At 39.6% G+C, this 21,271-nt stretch overlaps 1 protein-coding gene across 3 annotated transcripts in view; it reads right to left on the bottom strand.

The window, feature by feature from the left end:
* The window catches only part of LOC120538729 (CLOCK-interacting pacemaker-like), a 153,235-nt gene that overhangs the window by 19,490 nt on the left and 112,474 nt on the right, over positions 1 to 21,271 (bottom strand). For all 3 annotated transcript variants that reach the window (XM_039768148.1, XM_039768149.1, XM_039768150.1), the window contains one exon: positions 11,778 to 11,952. In XM_039768148.1, coding sequence (XP_039624082.1) covers positions 11,778 to 11,934 — 157 coding nt within the window. In that variant the 5' untranslated portion in view covers positions 11,935 to 11,952. The remainder of the gene's footprint in view (positions 1 to 11,777; positions 11,953 to 21,271) is intronic.

Raw genomic sequence — 21,271 nt, 5'->3', positions numbered from 1 at the left:
AACCAAATTAAGATCATTCCACAGCTTTGCAGCAAGAATGGAGAAGCACTGAGTTCTGGGCTGAAACCTGAGTGAAATAGGAGGAAGATCATTGCAGAAGCCATGAAAAGAAACAGCATTGCCTAAGAAGAGAATGATAAGAAAAAAGAGAAGTGAACACAACACTGATCCTTGAGGCACACCTGTGGATAATTTCTGTGGATAAGGAGTTACACCAACAGACACAAAAGGATAGGTCAGAAAGGTAGGACTTAAACCAGTCCAAAGTAGAACCATGAATTCTGGATTTATTGATGGGAGAGATAAGTAAGGAGTGGTTAAAAGCTGATGAAAGGTACTGAAAGATAAGAAAAGAGGACAGAGGAGCACCTTGAGCAGATTTATAAGCATTTGTGACTGATAGCAGTGCATTCTCTTTAGAGTGACCTTTGTGGAATCCAGATTGAAGAGGGCCAAGTTGTTTGAGTACCATACGTTTTATAGTCTTAGGCAGGAATGGCAGGTGGAAGACAGGACGGTAAATCTAAAAATAAATCTTAGTTGAGAAAGGGTTCCTTGAGATTAGGGATCACTCTAACTTGACTAACACTAACTAATAATGCTTCTTGAAATCAACAGAGTAGATATCAGAGGTCATTGAAGCATGAAAAAGAGATTCAGAAGGTAAAGGAAGGAAAGACAAACTGAAGAATGATGTGAAGGAATAGAGTCCAGTGCACAGATGGTGGGTGTGTGGTTACAAAGCAGGTAAGAAATGACAGTCACTTACAGGAGAGAAGCAGGAGAGAGAAGACTGCAACAGAGGTGTGCCAGGGAATGTTTTAGGAGTTTTGGATTGTTTTTGCATGTTAAAGTAGTGATATTCAGCAGAGCTAATAAATAGTCAAAGGCAATGTGTTATACTATGAGGCACACTTTCAAGGGCATAAAGCACCGCAGGAAACAACAGGGCATATAATAAATAAAGAATCAAGTAGAGAAATGTACTCAAGTAATTCAGAAAAAAAAAAAATAACAGGACTGACATTTTGAGGTTCGTGAATCTGTGTAGGTAATGTTATTTCACTTTTTCTTTTGTATGTGTGTTATTTTTTTCCTTTTAAGTAAAACTTTAAATTACTTTATGCAGTATACTCAGCACATAAATGATGCCACAAGGAATAACAATGGTTAACACAAGTGCCTCTGTGATGGGCAGCCGGGTCCCATGTCCGGCCGGGACGTCCCTTCTACACATGTTCCGGGGGAGCAATTATGGACTGCTTAATACCTCCCCTGGAATGCTTGGTGGCAGCCTCCCTGGCTGATTATGGTGCATCAGTTTCCCAAAGGGCTTCATGAGAGATGGAGTTCTCCACAGCCCTGTTGGGATCTGGGGTGGCCGCCAGGGGGTGCTGCAGGGGTCCCTGTGCTGGCCCGGACAACTCTACAACCCCGCCCAGAGGTGCAATCAGGAACAGGTGATCAAGCACCTGGAGCACTTCTAGGAAGGCTATAAAAAGGACTGGCAGTCACCACTCAGGGCCAGAATTGGAAAGAAGAGGACAAGATTGCCAAAGTGGTGATGCCAAACGGGAGTGTTGTGGTCATTTGACTTAAGTGCTTTTGGGACTGTGTTGTGGCTGGAGGGATTACGGGGAAGACTTGCCCTCCAGCTGAAGATAATAAAAGTCTTGTTAGATTTTACACATGCCTCTGTGTCAGTCTGGGCTGGGTCGGGTGCCTATATAGCACCTTTTTCACAGCCTCAAACAAGAAAGTGTTAATGTAACCAAGCAACCAGAAGGGACTTTTTTATGCTACAGAAAAACAAAAATACTCTGCTGTTTTGCAAATTTTGCAGTAACTCCCTTGTTACTCATGAATTATTGTGCAAGTTCCCAAAGATAATATTAGATATGTAAATTGTTTCCGGAACAGAACAAACATTCAATAGGCAGGGTGAGCAGAAAGTCAATGTGTATGACCACTGCTTAATATGCATCTAAGCACTTCAACCTATCATATACCTTTACAATAAACCTGTGTTTAAAACTAAAAACCATCTTTGAATACAGGATATGCATCCCTATATTACAGTGGGTTTACACAGACAGTAGGGTCTGCCATCTAAATAATATATTGAGTTCACATCAGATTAAGAAATTGAAAAAAAACACAGCAAGTATCGAGTTAAAAACAATACTCCCCCCTAGACAAATATATATAGAGAGAGAAAGGTTGGGAGCATGTGCTGATAGCGCATTGCCATGCCCACAACACGAAAAACCACATGGATTGGGACCCGACACCTCAGCACCACACTGGAACAGTGTGAGGTTTTTTATGGTGGCTGGAGTGCCAATTCTGCCACCAACACCTAGGTTTTCCTGTAAGATGGAGGACCTGCTTGCAGGGCTGGATGCAGATTAACGTCATACTCAGGATGAAACAATTGCAGGTTAAGGGCTTTGCTCAAGGGCCCAATGGAGTAGAGTCACTTCTGGCATTTAGCGGAAATCGAACCAGCAACCTTCCGATTGCCGGTACAGATCCCTAGCCTCAGAGCCACTACTCCGCCCCATACCAGACAAATATAGGTAATGTTAAATGTAAAAAATACTTCTGATCTATGTCAACCCACCCTATGATTTAACATTTTCAACAGTTCAGGTTCCAATCTTTACTTTTCATCAGTAGAATGGTATAGTAAATTTTTCAAGACCATACAAGCCTTATCAGCATTGCTGTTGAAATCTTACTTTTACAACTTTGCTGCACTGCTCCAAAATAATCAAGATTAATTTTTGAAGCTTATAAAAATTACACTGTGGTAGAACGATTTACTAAAAGAAAAAAAAATAGAAACTTACCATGCAAGTTTTCTGAATCCATCATAGGGTTGAAATTACACATAAAAAGGTCAGAAATGTACATACACCTACTTAGAATATTAATTAAGCGGTGCTGAAACTTCCACAATGTATTTTAACTTGGTGCCTCTTAACTGCATGTTCATGATCATGATTGATTATGACTGGTAACTTCCCTGTGCTGCCATAAAAGTACTCATTTAACAGCACACATTGGTTTGACCAACACACACTACAAGGATTGAGTTAATTGGTCACAATGACCTGGGATATATTTGGAGCAGAAAAGGTTAGACATTCAACCCCAAGGATAGTAGCATTATGCTCTGTGTCTCTTTTGCTGCCAGAGGAACTGATGCATTTCACAATCTGGGTGGAATACTTAAGAAAGAGGATTACCTCAGAAGTCTTCAACAAAACTTCACATTAGCTGGAAGCTTATAAACTTGGACACAACTGGGTGTTCCAACAGGGCAATTACTCTAAACACACGTCAAATAAGGGTAACATTAAGTGCTCAAAATGGATTTCACAAAGTCCTGACCTCAGCCCTACTGAAAATATGTGGATTTTCAATTAAATAAAAAACAAAAAAGTGCCAGGTTGAACTCAACCAACACTGCTAAGAATAGTGGTAAAGTATTAAACCAGTATTCTGCTAGCACCTTGTTTGTGGCTTCCACAAGCATCTGATCAAGGTGAAATGTGCTAAGGGACATCCATCCATCCATCCTCTAACCCGCTGAATCCGAATACAGGGTCACGGGGGTCTGCCGGAGCCAATCCCAGCCAACACAGGGCACAAGGCAGGAACCAATCCTGGGCAGGGTGCCAACCCACCGCAGGACACACACAAACACCAAGCACACACTAGGGCCAATTTAGAATCACCAATCCACCTAACCTGCATGTCTTTGGATTGTGGGAGGAAACCGAGCGCGGAGGAAACCCACGCAGACACGGGAGAACATGCAAACTCCACGCAGGGGGACCGGAAGCGAACCCGGGTCTCCTAACTGCGAGGCAGCAGCGCTACCCACTGCGCCACCGTGCTGCCCGCTAAGGGACATTTAACCAAATATTAGGTGTGTTGTATGTATATTTTTAAACCTGTATATATAATTTTGAACCCATGTTGGTTTCAGAAAACCTACAATAAGTTAAACATTTTTGACAATAAAGATGTATGTTGTACAATCATTCTTTTACAGAAAAAAAAGTTGTAGAAATCATTGAAAGCTCAGTGATATCCTGACATACATGTAAGTAAACTTTTCATCACAACTGTACACCATATTGCCTAATGTCACCTCAAATGATACTGTTTTGCATCAGTCTGTGGTATTAAACAGGAACGTCATACCCCTATGCCACAAGGCTAAAAATGTTGAAGATTACACAGAGAGACTGTAGTCTATATCACATTGTGTTCTTGTCACTGCTGGACAGAAACTAGGTGAGAAAATAAAAGCATAGCTTTTGGTAATAACTGGGATGAATCAGGAATGGTCTGAATTTTTGAAGGGGCAGTCTTCTTCCAAACTGAGGAAGTCGTACACTTTACAAAAACATATGGCATCGAAATTGTCTGGCTGAAAAATAAGTACACCATTTAGGATACAACCCCGTGGTCTTAAATTGCAGTTGTTTATCCCTTCTGTAATTCTTCTGTAGCTGATGCCCAAAAGCCTTATTGTGGGGCATATCAAAACTTTAGTCATGTAACAAAACAGAAATCAGCTTAGAAGTGAAAAATATGCAGCATAAATAGACAAAGCATTAAAATTAGATCCACCATCAATGGCATCTGCCTTAATACATTAATTCAAATTAAGATAAAACCAACCCAAAACATCTTTGAAGTTGTAAGGTTGTTTGCTAAACATTAGTTCATGTGGACATAAAGCTGCTTTGGTGAACAATATTGTATTAAGTACTCAACTATATATAACAAGATTATATTAAGTACTCAGTCTGATCTCTGTTACCTTACTGAAATCTATACTAATAAAAGGCAAAGCCCTCACTCACTCTCTCACTCCCTCACTCATTCACTCACTCACTCATCACTAATTCTCCAACCTTCCGTGTAGGTTGAAGGCTGAAATTTGGCAGGCTCATTCCTTACAGCTTACTTGCAAAAAGATGGGCAGGTTTCATTTCGAAATTCTATGCGTAATGGTCATAACTGGAACCTATTTTTCTCCATATACTGTAATGGACGTTAGCCCGATGGCCGTGTGGGGCGGAGCTGCCTCCCACGTAATCAGGTGAACTGACTATGACCGCAGTACGTAGAAAAGAAGGAAGAGACCCCAGCAATAAAACGGTGGAGAACCCGTGGATTAAATAAAAAGGCTGCTTAGTTGGCGAAGCAAGAAAAAATGACGGTCTTATATGGCGTTTGTTTATAAAACAGTGGAGAAGCTGTGTAAACGCTGCTTCACAAAAAAAAAGCGGATCGCCTTATATGGGCAGGCAGTCAGCCAAAGAAGGGAATCAATAAATAACTATAATCGTAATAAAGGAACAAAAAAAATAGTGGAGAACCCACGAAATAAATAAAGGAAATGGGTACTTGAACAGTAAACTAAGTCTAAAATAGCTACACAATAACTATAACAATCGTAATAAACGAACAATAAAACAGTACAGAACCGCAATGCAAGGAGAATAAAACAGCGGAGAAGCTGTGTAAAGGGCTGCCTCACTAAAAAACAGCGGAGTGCCTTATATGGGCAGGCAGTCAGCCAAAGAAGGGAATCAATAAATAACTATAATCGTAATAAAGGAACAAAAAAATAGCGGAGAGCCCGCAGATTAAATAAAGGAAATCGGTATCTGAACAGTAAACTAAGTCTAAAATAGCTACACAATAACTATAACAATCGTAATAAACGAACAATAAAACAGTAGAGAACCGCAAAGCAAGGAGAAAGGACGGACTTCAACCAATCAGATTTTGAGTTCGTGTCAGTAGGGCCCTTTAGCAGGCGTACGGCAACGTCACCGTATTATTGATTGGATAGAAGCTGATATGAGGAAGTCTACGACGCCATTGAACGCACCATAAATGCTCCGAGCGAAAGATCGTCACGTGCACTACGGACAACTCCATTGCAGGATTCTGGACAATATTATTTGCCAGACACAGACCAGATTTCAAGACCATGAAAACCTGATTTTGTCACGCTCCTTGAGCCCCAAAACTTTCGGGAATACAAGAAAAATTTCATGCATGCAGCCTTCTACACTTTAACACAACAGCCACGGAGCGCTTTTGGATCTGTCTCGGCTAAAAACGGAACTGACTGTAATGTATTCTATGGATGATTTTGCAGGAAAATCTCCCACTGATCTCCTTGAATTCCTTCATCAGAAAAATCTGAATGAGAGCATGGGGCGGCTGTTTACATTGGTATATTTGGCGGTGAGCATTCCCATGTACACTGCTTCTGTCGAGCGGACATTTTCAGCCCTAAAGCGAATTCAGACTTCTGCCAGGAACACCATAGGACGGGTTCGCCTTTTTACCATTAGCTTTGATGGGGATAGAAAGTGAGGTTTTGATGGAACTGAAGCGCCCGATAATACGTACAACAGAGTAATTGAACTGTTTTTGAGGAAAGAGAGGACGATGGATTTTGTTTACAAATAATCTGAATTTTTGGTGAGTAAAATGTTGCGATTTTCCTAAATGATATTGCACGTTTATGAGTTACTAGCAAAATACCCGCGTTTCTCAGCGGAGAAGTAGTGTGTTAAAGAAATTATGAAAAAGAAAAGGAAACATTTTAAAAATAACGTAACATGATTGTCAATGTAATTGTTTTGTCACTGTTATGAGTGTTACTGTCATATATATATATATATATATATATATATATATATATATACACACACAGACACACACACATATAAATATATATACATATATACATATAAACATATCAACATATACATATATGTACACATACACATATCTATATATAAATACATATACACATCTACATATATATACATATATACACATATCAACATATATATACACATACATATCTATACTAATAAAAGGCAAAGCCCTCACTGACTCACTCACTGACTCACTCACTCATTCACTCACTCACTCACTGACTGACTCATCACTAATTCTCCTACTTCCCGTGTAGGTAGAAGGATGAAATTTGGCAGACTCATTCCTTACTGCTTACTTACAAAAGTTGGGCAGGTTTCATTTAGAAATTCTACACGTAATGGTCATAACTGGAAGCTATTTTTCTCCATTTACTGTAATGGAGTTGAGCTCGAAAGTCGTGGGGGACGGAGTTTCGTGTGACATCATCACGCCTCCCAAGTAATCATGCAGTACGTAGAAAACCAGGAAGAGCTCCAAAAACCGCTGAAGAAAACATACATTATATAATTAAGAAGGCAGCGAAACAATTACAAGTGAGCGAGTGACATATAAAACCATATTCAGTGGCTCACATGAACTGACGCAGTGCGTAGACAAAAAGCAACAGTTCCAAAGAGTGCTGAACAAAAACTCAATTACACTGCTACGCTGAAATAGACAAACCACACACCGTGGCGCAATAGTAGAGGCTTCGTCTCTAGCGCTGGCTTCCGAGGTTCGATTCCCGAGAGGGGATGCACTGAGTATGTACGCGCGCTTCCCGATACATTTTAGCCTCGCATCCCCTTGGTTTGAGACATATGAAAAAGTATGCGGTTAACGCAGAAAGACAGATCACCAATTGAAGCTTTATGAATAATGGATAATTTATTCGTGATCAACGATTGTTTTGGTAAAGCCATACTCAGTGTATTCATTAGATGAATGGTTAAAAAGTAAGAGCGAGGGGAGGATGACTTATTGAGGCACGCAGGCAAAACCACAATAGCAAGCGGGATCAATGTACTGTAGTGCGCGTCAACTCGATCTGAAGTGCGCGATCACATTTGAAAAAATATATCTTTTCAAGTTCAATTTAGTCCATATGTGTCAAATTCAAGGCCCGCAGGCCACATCCGGCCCGCAAGATCATTTTATATATTATTGTTATTAATGGCAAGGAGATATGAAGCGCTGGTAACACAATAAACTACAGATCTCATAATGCAGCGCTTCAGCTGCCTTGCCGAACACTTACCGCGTTAATCAAGTCTAGCTTATGATGCTGCAAGTTATTGCGAAGCTAGCCCACATGATGCCGAAGAGAAAAGGTGATTCTGAACATAGAGCCTTTAAAAACCGATGGGAGGCTGAGTATATGTTTACTGACATTGCCGGTAAACCCGTGTGTCTCATTTGTGGAGCTAATGTGGCTGTAATTACAGAATTTAATCTAAGACGGCACTATGAGACAAAACATCAAGATAACCTGAAAGACCTGAATGCAATGCACAAGATACAGAAAGCAGAAGAGTTAAAGAAGAATCTGACACTTCAGCAGACATTTTTACCGTGCAAAATCACAAAGTGATTTCAAGTGAAGCTACTTTTATGGGAGACACAAATGCACCAGTGCAACTTGCCCCACTTTCCCTGTTGCCAAGTAATGTTGAACCAAGTCGGCATAACGGTGTTCCCAAATATGCACTTTGCTGATAATCTGAGCGCACTGAGTTCGCACGGCGCTTTGGTGACTTTGAAGAACAAAAAAAGAATTTTGAGTTGTTTCGCAACCCATTTGCTGTCGATGTGGAAACTGCACCTGTGCAGATTCAGATGGAGGTGATTGAGCTGCAGTGTAATGGCACACTGAAGGCAAAGTACGATACTGCACGGCCAGCACAGTTTATTCACTCTATTCCCGCAAAAATGCTCCAGCTCCGTCTACATGCAGCTTGAACCTTGTGCATGTTTGGTACCACATATCTGTGTGAGAAGCTCTTCTCAGTCATGAAGACTAACAAAACAGCACACAGGAGTCGCCTCACTGATGAGCACCTGCAGTCCATCCTGAGAATCTCCACAACACAGAACCTCACACCAAACATAAACGAACTTGTTGCCAAAAAAAAAATGCCAGGCTTCCAGCTCTGATAAAATGACATATGAGCAAAGACAACTGAATGATTTGATTTGTTATTGCTGAAAAGAACAAATTTTATTTATATTTCCAGGTTTTGTTATGCACCATGTTCATATTTGAATTTGTATAATTTTGACAGGATATATTTTTATGGAGAGCAAAATCTTTTGGGATATTTAAAATTTAAGTTTGTTTTTTATATAAAATTACATAAGAGTAAAGAAATTTGAATGTTTGTTCTTTTAACGTTTACTTTATTTCTAACTTGTATAATTTAGACAGGATATATTTTTATGGAGAGCAAAATATTATAAGTTATTTAAGGTTTGAGTTGATTTATTCCGGAATAATATTTTGTCGACTAAATAAAAATTCCTTCTATTTAAAATTTAAATAGAACTTGAACATATACGATAGTTGTGTGTATATATGTTTATATATGTGTGTGTCTGTGTGTTTATATATGGAGATATATATATATATACCTGTATATATATATATATATATATATATATATATATATATATGCCAGCAACACTCATGACAATGACAAAACAATTACATTGTCAATCATGTCAATACTGTCACGCACGCGCGAGTAGGAGACCGTGGACGGATCTTAACACACTTGGGAAGGCATTCGCTGGCAGGGAATGGCGGGGTACTAACCTTTTTTCTTTGCTTTCTTAAAGAAAAAAAGACGCTCCGCCACCATAAGCCAGGTTTGCTCGCAGTACGTTACTTCCGCCCTTCCTCCTCCATTGTTCCTGATGTCAACGATCCCATCTTCCCACGGTTCATTCCCAGCATTCCTCCACTTCCGGCTCCTCCTTCATAAAATGGCCGCAGACGCCATGAATCAATGTCGTGCATACATAGAATTTTTGTTTATGTATTTTGACCCTTTTTGTTTTTGTACTGTGGAGAATTGTACAGTATACAGGGCCGAAAACCCCAAACCTTTATGTTGTGTCCTGATTCGTCTTTTACAGTGGCGTAGCCGGCAGGATAGAAGATCCGATAATATGACAGAAGGACAGGACCTCAACACAGTGCTGCAAGGGATGAATGCACAGATCCTATCCCTACAGCAAGCGCAAGCCGCTACCACCCGGGAATTGGAGGCAACGAAGGCCAGGTTGGCAGAAGCCCAGAGGGTAAGGGCCCAACCCACCTAGACCGACGCCTCCGCCTTTAGTACCCATGACCGACGCGGACGACGTCGAGTCATATTTGGGCATTTTCGAACGGACGGCCACCTGGAACGAGTGGCAGGTTTTCATCCAGGATGTCTCTGTACATTGCTGCAGTCATCTTTCCCTTAATCCTGACTAGTCTCCCAGTTCTGCTGAAAAACATCCCCACAGCATGATGCTGCCACCACCATGCTTCACTGTAAGGATGGTATTGGCCTGGTGATGAGCGGTGCCTGGTTTCCTCCATATGTGACGCCTGGCATTCACACCAAAGAGTTCAATCTTTGTCTCATCAGACCACAGAATTTTGTTCCTCATGGTCTGAGAGTCCTTCAGGTACCTTTTGGCAAACTCCAGGTGGGCTGCCATGTGCCTTTTACTAAGGAGTGGCTTCCGTCAGGCCATTACACCATACAGGCCTGATTGGTGGACTGCTACAAAGATGATTGTCCTTCTGTAAGGTTCTCCTCTCTCCACAGAGTGACCATCGGGTTCTTGGTCACCTCCCTGACTAAGGCCCTTCTCCCCCGATCGCTCAATTTAGATGGTCGGCCAGCTCTAGGAAGAGTTCTGGTGGTTTTGAACTTCTTCCATTTACAGATGATGGAGGCAACTGTGCTCATTGGGACCTTCAAAGCAGCAAAAAAAAATCCTGTTACCTTCCCCAGATTTGTGCCTCGAGACAATCCTGCCTCGGAGGTCTACAGACAATTCCTTTGACTTCATGCTTGGTTTGTGCTCTGACATGTACTGTCAACTGTGGGACCTTATATAGACAGGTGTGTGCCTTTCCAAATCATGTCCAATCAACTGAATTTACCACAGGTAGACTCCAATTAAGCTGCAGAAACATCTCAAGGATGATCAGGGGAAACAGGATGCACCTGAGCTCAATTTTGAGCTTCATGGCAAAGGCTGTGAATACTTATGTACATGTGATTTCTCATTTTTTTTATTTTTAATAAATTTGCAAAAATCTAAAGTAAACTTTTTTCACATTGTCATTATGGGGTGTTGTGTGTAGAATTCTGAGGAAAAAATGAATTTAATCCATTTCGGAATAAGGCTGTAACATAACAAAATGTGGAAAAAGTGATGCGCCGTGAATTCTTTCCGGATGCATTGTATTATTCTTCATTTTTTTCTTATTGTTATGATTGCAAGAGCTGGTAGTTAGCACATGCTCATCCGAACTGTGGACATTTTGTGTAGCAAAGGCATCTGTTGCTACCATGTGACTGAAAGCATAGTGACACATGATATTGTGCAATCAGTGTAAAACAAGGGAGCAAAGATACTTAATTTCCAAGCTTATGGACAATTTCCTAACAATCTAGTTCAATTTGTGAATGGACGACTATTTTTTTTCTTCTGGTTTTGACTTCTTGCTTGTTAAAAGAATATTCTTTTGCTTTTTCCATTTTGAATAGCTCCATTTTCTGGTCCATTATACAGTATTATTACTAGGCTTTTAGCTCATTACCCCTCTATTGTCAACTGGCTATACCGTAAATCTTAACACATATTGTTTGGATCCACACTATTTAATTAATTAGAAATTGCTTGCTTAATTGTACTATACTATACTATACCTGTAAACTTGGTACAGTGCTTCAAAATCGGTTCTCAGTCAGTAGTTGCTGATGGCTGATGTGCCGTATAACAAGAAAAATGAATCTATGGTTACTTACCAGAGTAGCCTGAATCCTTTTCCGATTCACAACGGGAGATTGTCCCATCTGATCTTTTCAGGTCCATCACCGCATGCTCAGCTTTCATTGTGGCACAGTTGCTCTGCTCCTTGGCCGTCTTGCTGGAATTTCTGGGAATATTATCATCTGGTGCCATGATTCATGGGAGGCCAAACTGAAAGAAAATACCTTTAGTTATAATGGAGATTAATACTTATTGGTATGAAAGTAAATATAGAAACCAAACCATTAGTAAGACAATTAAACAGCATGGAGTATGGGGAGATTAATTGTCGAAAACTGTCCCGAGTGTAGGTGTGCATGCATGGGCTCTGTGATGGACTAACACTCTGTCCAGGGGTGTTTCCTAAAGTTGATGTCAGATTACACAACTTCTAGCCGTAGGATCTGTCAGAACTGTTGACTGTAGTTGCCAATTTTGTCGCTGAACCATGTAAATTGGGGTTGTCAAATTTAGTGAGTGCATGCAAACATTCTAGCACATTCATGTTCACCCCTTTTTATGACAGTCAACAACATACTGTCTGATGGAGCTGGTGCTTCATAAAGGGTTAATATGTATGGTAAGTTCAGTCGCAATCTCAGCCCCCTTTTTCTTTTTTCATTCCCTCATGGCACGTAAAACATGAGAATTCAAGCCAGTCAAGCTTCTCTTCAGATTATGAGTTGTATATTCTTTGTTGCTGAATTATATGCATCATACTTCCAGATGAGCAGCCCAATTGAATACAGAGCCCGGCCCAGGAATAAAGACATTTTGTTAAGGCAAGACACAGATACGAGTAAGTCACTGTGCATGTCGCATTACCTTCCTGGCCTTTATATGGGAGAACACTGCCAATTTCCTGTGATTTGCTATGATGACACAAACACAGTTACAACTGAAAATCACTGGAAAAGTCATCTAAACTGAAATGGTCTTAATTTGTGTTCAGTGCTGCAGGGATAAGCTCCAGTCCCTTTGACCCTAAATTGGATTAAGTGGGTTTGGGAATAGTATGGTTTAATAAATACATCAACGACTATGAATTAAAATAAGCAGTATGGTCCTTCACAGTAACAAGTCTTATCATAGGTGATCATGATAGTGGAGTTCTGCAGGGCTCTGTGACAGTGGGCCAGATTGTGGCAAATTAATCTATTACTTAATTCCTTCATATTTTGGGAAAGAACATAAATAAACTTGTTTGACACTTCTACTATTTGACACAAGTCTTTTAAATCTCTTAGTTATAAAAGAGACTCAACAGAATTTCTTTACAGTTAAACATTTTATTTAAATTAAAGGTATTTATTTCTTACAAATACTTAACCAACTTTGGTCTCTGCTCTTTCCATATTATACCGGAGACCAAAGTATGCTTCAGAGATCCCTTTCTGAGTAACTCAGTCATTCAAAACCCCAACACGATACCTGCCTAGACTATACTGGAAAAATCTCTGTCTGAAATTCAGGATTATCTGGCATTGAGGTATATTATATTCTCTGTCTAAAACTGATATCCATTTTGACAGATGTGGCTCAAAACTCTTATGGAGCTGAGTTTTCAAATAAAAGTAGTTTACTGATGTAAAAACTAGTATTTTGTTCATTAAGCTTTATATTAAGAATAATTGAAGTATCTATCATTTGAGCCTACTTTACATACTTTTGGGGCTTCTATGGACCAGAGTCTATACTGGAGCACAGGGTGCAAAGCATAAACCACTGTAAATGTGTTCCAGAAGATACAGATAACAGCTTTAAAAGCTGTTAATGATACAAACTACTTAATGAACACTTTAGGGTGATATAAAGTACTTAATGAGTACTTGAATTAAATAGAAAAGAACAAGCTTACATCATCAAAAACAACTACAGTATATAAGAACAATTCAATTTTATTTAATAAGCCATAATGAATAAAACCTAAAGGCAGAATAAATACACATTTAAATAATAATTATTAAAATTGGTAACAACTCTTGTAAATGTTTTTCATTTTTAGCCAACTACAATACATCCATCCATCCATCCATTTTCTAACCCGCTGAATCCGAATACAGGGTCACGGGGGTCTGCTGGAGCCAATCCCAGCCAACACAGGGCACAAGGCAGGAACGAATCCTGGGCAGGGTGCCAACCCACCGCAGGACACACACAAACACACCCACACACCAAGCACACACTAGGGCCAATGTAGCATCGCCAATCCACTTAACCTGCATGTCTTTGGATTGTGGGAGGAAACCGGAGCGCCCGGAGGAAACCCACGCAGACACGGGGAGAACATGCAAACTCCACGCAGGGAGGACTCGGGAAGCGAACCCGGGTCTCCTAACTGTGAGGCAGCAGCGCTACCACTGCGCCACCGTGCCGCCCCCAACTACAATACATAATTGAAAAATGTAATTTCAAAATAAAAAATACATCCTATTTGTAATTCTGAAAATAGTTACCAAGCTTAACTAGGCTTTCAAATGCTAGAGGAAGGTTCTTTTTAAAAACAATAACATTTTGGCTCTATCAATTGGCCTATTTCTCGTCTTATGTATAAATCTTGTGAAGTAGAACATAAAGGCTGTTCACTGTCCAAACTGGTGATTTTGGAATATTACATTTATATGTTTCTGGTTCAAGTTCAAATTTAAGGTTACTTTCACCTTTGCCCAGTCAAATTAAATTCATACTTGCATGTTTACTACTTAAAATAGTGACAGCAATACAATACCAAAAAAAGATTGCACAAGAATGTGTCTACTGTGTGTATTATCAGTATTTTTTACTTTTCTTTGTCCACTGTGTTTCTCTAAGGCATGACATGTTTAAGACACTATTGCTTAAAAAACGTAGGTGAAGACTACTTTTTAATGGGAGTGACACTTAAAAAAATAGCCATTTACAAAAATGTTCTGACAGTTTATTAAAGATTTATCCTGACTTTTTTGTTGTAACCTAGCCACGGAGGATACATAAATCAGTCAGTTTTTTGTGCTAATCCCATGCCTGGATAAATGGGCAGGGTTACGTCAGGAAGGGCATTCAGTTTAAAATTTTGCCAAATCAATATGTGGACAACAATACAGATTTCCATATCAGATTCATTGAGGCCAAGGTTAACAACGGCCCTCACCAGTACTTTAAGCCAACAGGGTGTTTGGGGAAACTGGGCTACTAGGCCGAAGGAGAAGAAGAAGTGGAGGTGTGTCTGAAGGCAGGAAGAGAGAAGGAAGGTCAGGAGAGTGAAAGGGTAGCAATTTTGAATGTTGGCAGTATGACGGGTAAAAGAAGAGAGTTAGCTGATATTGTGCATTCAAGATACCAGATAGAAGGGGAGTAAGGATAGGTGTATCAGAGGTTCAAATTGTTCTACCATGGTGTGGATGGGAGGATAAATGATGTAAAGGTTATCCTGAAGGAACAGTATGTCAAAAGTGTTTTAGAGGTAAAAAGACTTTCAAACAGGGAGTTGATTATGAAGTTGGAAACTGAAGGTGTGAAGATGAATGTTATTAATGTATATACCCCGCAACTTGTGTGTGTGATGAATGAGAAAGAATATTTCTGGAGTAAACTAGATGAAGTGGAGGTGAGTATACCCAAGGGAGAGACAGTGGTGACTGGAGCGGATTTCAGTGGACATGCTGGTAAAGGGTATAGAGAGAACGAGGTGGTGATGGGCAGGTATGGGAAGGCTGTTGATTCATATGAAATACCTGTAGAAGAATGGAAGTGTTTATGAGAGATGGAAAGTGAGAGGATGCCTGAGGAGTGGAGAAGTGTACTGGCACCAATTTATAACCTCCTTATCCTCGCTCAGGCAAATGTACAGATGCTTCAAAAGTGCCATCAGCGTTAGTGCCAAGCCTTGCTTGGGAAACAATATAGGCATGTCTTACATAAGCAACAGGTCCGAGTGTTACCCAGACAATGGTGCAGACATGTCTTCTCTGAGCCTCATAATGGCATCTTGTATCAAATGTTTTTCGGCAGCCCAGGTTTTGCACACTCTTGATAGTGATATAAGCAGTGATGACGAAATGAATCTGTCTTCAGGCAGCGAAATCGAAAGTGATTCTGATAAATCTGAAAGTGATGCTCGTGTCAATCGCACATATGCAGTTTGCTGTTCAAAAGCTGATCAGTAAGGAAAGAAAATCCACAAGGAATCATGCTACTATTGTCCCAACTGGGACACTGGATTGTGTATTTGCGCGTGCTTCAAGATATACCACACAAACAACACATTTTGACAGTATATACAGTACTAGCATTCTTTTTATTATTATTATTCATTATTATACTTTCTATACTTCTGATTTGTACTTTTAGTGTTCTGCACATTTTACAGTAGAAAGATCAGATTTAATAAATATGTAATTTTTCAAGGCAAAAAAAAAAAATGCAACCCTTTTTACGTGTTATTTCCAGAAAAAAATTAATGCTAAGGAGGATATGAATAAGGGTGATGTGCAGAACTATTGTAAATATAGAGGGATAAAAATGATCAGCCACAGCATGAAGTTATGGGAAAGAGTAGTGGAAGCTAGGTTAAGAATAGAGGTAATGATTAGTAAGCAGCAGTATGGTTTCATGCCGAGAAAGAGCACTACAGATGAAATGTTTGCTCTGAGGGTGTTGATGGAGAAGTATAGAGAAGTCCAAAAGGAGCTACATTGTGTGTTTGTGGACCTAGAGAATTCACATGACAGGATACCTGAAGAGAACCTGTTGTGTTGTATGAGGAAGTCAGGAGTGACAGAGAAGTATGCAAGTCCCAAGAAACAGGATATGAAGGAATGAAGTGAGACAGTGGTGAGGTCTGCGGTAGGAGTACTGGATGTGTTTAAGGTTGAGATGGGATTGAGGGATTGGCTCTGAACCCTTTCTTATTTGCAATTGTGGTGGACAGGTTGATAGACGTGATTAGACACAAGTCCCATTGGACCATGATGTTTGCGTATGACACTATGATCTGTAACAAGAGTAGGGAGCAGGTTGAGGAGACCCTGGAGAGGTCAAGATATGCTCTAGACTATGGCGTTGAAGATGTGTAAATCTCACTTGACCGGTGCTCCTTCTCTGAAGCACATTCCTGTAAAGCCTCCCTCTCAGACTCTATTATTATTGTCAAGGCACTGTTTTCTTTGTCAACATCAACTGCAGGACCTTGTACTGCCTTCAATATTTCCAACAACTCTCCAATTGTCTCCTCTGATTTGCCTATCTTTAAAGATTGGTCCTTTAATTATCTTAGAATGAACACCGATATACTAATTTATTGTTTTGCAGCTTCTCTGTTTACTTTTTCCAAGCGATCTTATTAACATTATTATTAACACAATGCTCCTTTCAGCATTTATCAAGCATTTCACACCTGCAGCATCCTGCCTCTCTTTTATCACCTGTTTTGTGATCATGAACAATTCCTTGTTTCTTCCTTACTCTTCAGCTCACTAGCAAACTCCCATGTCTTAGCTTCTTGTGCCCTCTTATCTGCTTTTCTAGTATTTCATTTTTGTTCATTATTGATTGGCTTGTCACCTTCTACATTTTTTCTTATAGACACTCCTTACCATAGCCCTTCTTTTCCACAATTACCATCTCTGCCTTAGCATTACAACACTATATGTCCTTTGTGGTCCATGGCCGGCCTTTTATCCCGGCCAATACCCCCAGGCCGCCAAAGGGAGCCATCCCTTCGACATGGAGATGCTTCAGATTCCAGCAGGGCATCATGGACTATGGAGTTTTCCTGTAAAGCCCTTCTGAATAACATCAGGACCACCAGGGGTCACTCCAGGGAGAACCAGGGACTACTATTTTCCTTATGCCCCGGAACTACTTCCGAGTCACATGAACGGAAGGAATAATGTACTTCCGGGGTGAAAGAAAAAAAAGAACTTTTATCTGACCCGTAGTGGTCAGGAAGTATATAAGAACTATGGGAACTCCCAGACGAGGGGCTGAGCTGGGAGGAATGGTGGCTAAGTGTCTGGGAGTTGGAGGATTGGTTTATTGATTATTGTTTATTAATAAGTAGTGTGGAGTGGAGGGTGCTTAGTGCACATAATTATTACAATAAAGAAAAATTATTGGACTTTTACCGGGTGTTTTGCGTGGTACCTAAGGGTTCAAGGGAGCGATAGTGCCCCCTACTGTAACACCTTGTATTTCAGTGATCCCTTAGTCCAACCGCAGATAATTCTGTTGCTTTCAACCAAACATTCTACATCACTTCCTAATGCAATTCACACCTGATGCTTCTTAATCCTCATTTGCTCTTGTAAGTAAGGTTTCAACAAAGTTACTTTTCACTGTCTTCTCTTTAAACTCCCAGACCTTCAGTTTCAGTACATACTTCCTCTTAGTTTTCTTTATGCTACTGATCTCCTACAACAAAGTAATGTTGTGATACACATGCTTCTTCCAGGATCATCTTCACATTTCTTTCCATATCCCAATTAACTTTTTTGCTCTTGATGATAAAGCATGACTCGGAGTAGGAAAAAGTCCTAACTAGCCAAAAATTCTGAAGAGTGGCGCAAAATTTTGCCCTTCTAGATATGAGATGGAACTCAATACTTTAGGTGTTAGGTTGGATATTTTTTTAAAGCATCTGTAAACTCAAAGATATGACTGTGTAATTCCTTCCTACTGCTCTAACAATAACAATAAAGAAGACTGCTCAAGATTCTAGGACACAAGAAAAATGCAGGGACAATCTGAATATAGGATAAATATAAGAAATTTTATAGACTTTTTAAATATTGTGGATACCAGGGAATTTTATTTATGCATTACTAGAACTGACTACTGTAATGTATTATTCAGAGGCTGTTTAAATTCTATATGTAGCTTTCAGTTACTTCAAAATGTTACTGCGAAAATACAAGTCCTAGAAAGTACAACTACATAACTCCATTTCTTTAGTCTTTATGCTTGTTTCAAACTAAGCTTATAACTGATTTCAAAATCCTAATTTTTACAAATAAACCCCTAACTTTTTTTTTGATTTTTATATACTTTATTAATCCTCAAGGGGAAATTGTTAGCCATTGTACAGCGACTCTGGAGCAATTTTTCAAGTTAAGAGCTTTGCTCAAGGGACCACTTGCGTATTGATCCCTTCTGGCAGTAACAGGATTTGAACCAGCAACCTTGCAGATACCAGCACAAATCCTAAGCCACAGAGCCACCACTTCACTTAATAGCCAAGGTCCTGCTTACAATGTAAGTAAATTAATTGAATGAAAAGGACCCAGAGGTGAACATAGTCAGGAAAAAGATAAAGTCAAAAACGTAACTGCTAACCAGAACTTTGGAATCTGAAACAGAAACTGACATTCTTAAACTGGATTGACAATAATCAAAATTTTAATCCACATGCTAGTGGATTGGATAGTGACAGGATGCCAGGGGTGACCTTTATCAACTGCAAGACGTAGCAGGAGTTGCACATTCCAGGAGTTTTTGGAACAGACTGCCTAGGAGATACGTTATGTCTGTGCTCTCAAGGTAAAACAAATACAGTACGGTGTTGTGGAATAATAGTTAATATTAAAAACTTCATAAATTCATCAGGAAACAAGAAACTAATTTAATACTCACAATCCTTGGGTCCCACAACACCTAAATAAGTAGATGTATACTTTATGAAAATATGTAAAAACCACTAACAATCATCATTTATTTTTCTTAACTTATAATTACATAAAAACAAAGAGTGTACATTGAGATACCAAGATGCTAGCCTACTAAAGATTCAAAGAAGTATTAAAATAACAGTAGAAGGTTGAGCTTTTACTTATAGAGCCCCAAAGCTATGGAATGATCTGCCTGCTTATGTAAAAGATGACTGTTAAACCTCTGCTTTTAGACCCAAGCTTAAGACTCACAACTTTAGTGATTTAGATCAAAACATAAACACATAAAATCCATATCTTCTCCCAGATTAACAAACGTCCAGTGCAAGACTGTGTTCAGCAAATCAATGTATATTATGACTTTTTCACATATGAAATAATAGCAAATGATAAGGTGGAGTGAAAGATTAATATAACTTTTATACCCTAATTAAAATATAAAAAGTACAATGAATCAGTAATAAAAGTCACTGCAGATTACTTAATTGACATCAGCTAAAGAAGCAGTTTTCTTAACTTTGGGAATACAATGAGTATTGCTTGTTGTGGCTGAAGGCTTTTACAGTGAACTTAAGCGTAAAGAGGAACAGTGATTATAATAATTTTCATCATCTCCTTTTGCAAACACTTCTCCATGAGCTTCATCAGTAACTAAGTAGAGCAGCCCTGAACCAGTTTGGGAAGTCAGCTTTAAAGCCTTGCGCACATGTAGTTTCAGCCAATTGGTTCAATGTGTCTTTATTAACTTTGTTTAACAGTAAACACTTGTACAATCTCATTGAAGATCTACTTGAGGGTGACAGCACTTTTAGGTGCTGTGGAGCGAGTCACCGGATTGACAGCAACCTCCCTAGAAATATCCTATCTCTTCCATGGCTTTCTAGGGAGCATAGTCAAGGGGCTGAGCACCCCGTGACATGCATTATTTAAATAGGAATGTCTCAAGGGTCAGGGGGACCAGTGTTTCAAGGAGATGACAGCGAGGACCTCCAAGGGTACAACAAAAGCTGGTTGGCGGAGCCAAATTATTGCATTAGAGAAAGCAAGAATTTGAAGCCCTAATGATTCACATGCAGGAAAAGGCAGCGTGACTGAAGAACGGCCCAGCAAAGTGTATGTACAGAGGGGATAATGCATGGTGAGGTGCATCTTGTTCCAGTGTTTAGCAGTGTACTTGTTGTTTTGGGTAGTGTTCCCCATGGCCTCTAACAGCAGGGGAATTTAGCAATTTGCCTGTTCTATGTCCTGATATTAAACAATAAATATGCACTGTTGCCTGAGGGGTCAAAAGCTGCATGTTCTGATTGTGTCTTTGAGTTCAGTTACCCTGCATGATATATAATGATCAAGTTAATAGAAGTAAGACAGTTGCATCGTTTGGGTGTTCGTAAGTCAGAGTCTATGCTGTGTAAAAACCTGCCCCTAAATTTGCTTCCCTAGGCAACTGACTCCTTTGTCTAAATGTTACAGCCAGCACTCATTGCAATACATTATTTTCTATTAAATTTATATGAATGGTAGCATTGTCCTACTGAGGTATTTCCCCCAAGTTGCCTGAAGGTAGATGGAAAAAATGGCACCACTTGTGAAAATCTGTCACATAATTCCACAAAAAATGACACGATATACTTCATCATAACATACTGTTGACCACAGAAAGAATAGGTGGCCAGCCAGCAAGTCTTTGAACCTGCCCTGCAAATGAAACCACCAGCCATTACCAAATAAAAGGTGTCTATAGTGTTCCAAATAAACTGGATTTTTTCAGTCTCTTAACCTATATTGATTTTACATATTAATTTGGAAAACAGATGAATGTACTGCACTAGTTACTTGAACAAAATGAT

This window comes from Polypterus senegalus, chromosome 11 (assembly GCF_016835505.1).
Source record: "Polypterus senegalus isolate Bchr_013 chromosome 11, ASM1683550v1, whole genome shotgun sequence".
Taxonomy (NCBI): domain Eukaryota; kingdom Metazoa; phylum Chordata; class Cladistia; order Polypteriformes; family Polypteridae; genus Polypterus; species Polypterus senegalus.
This window is presented reverse-complemented; position numbering and strand designations above follow the sequence as displayed.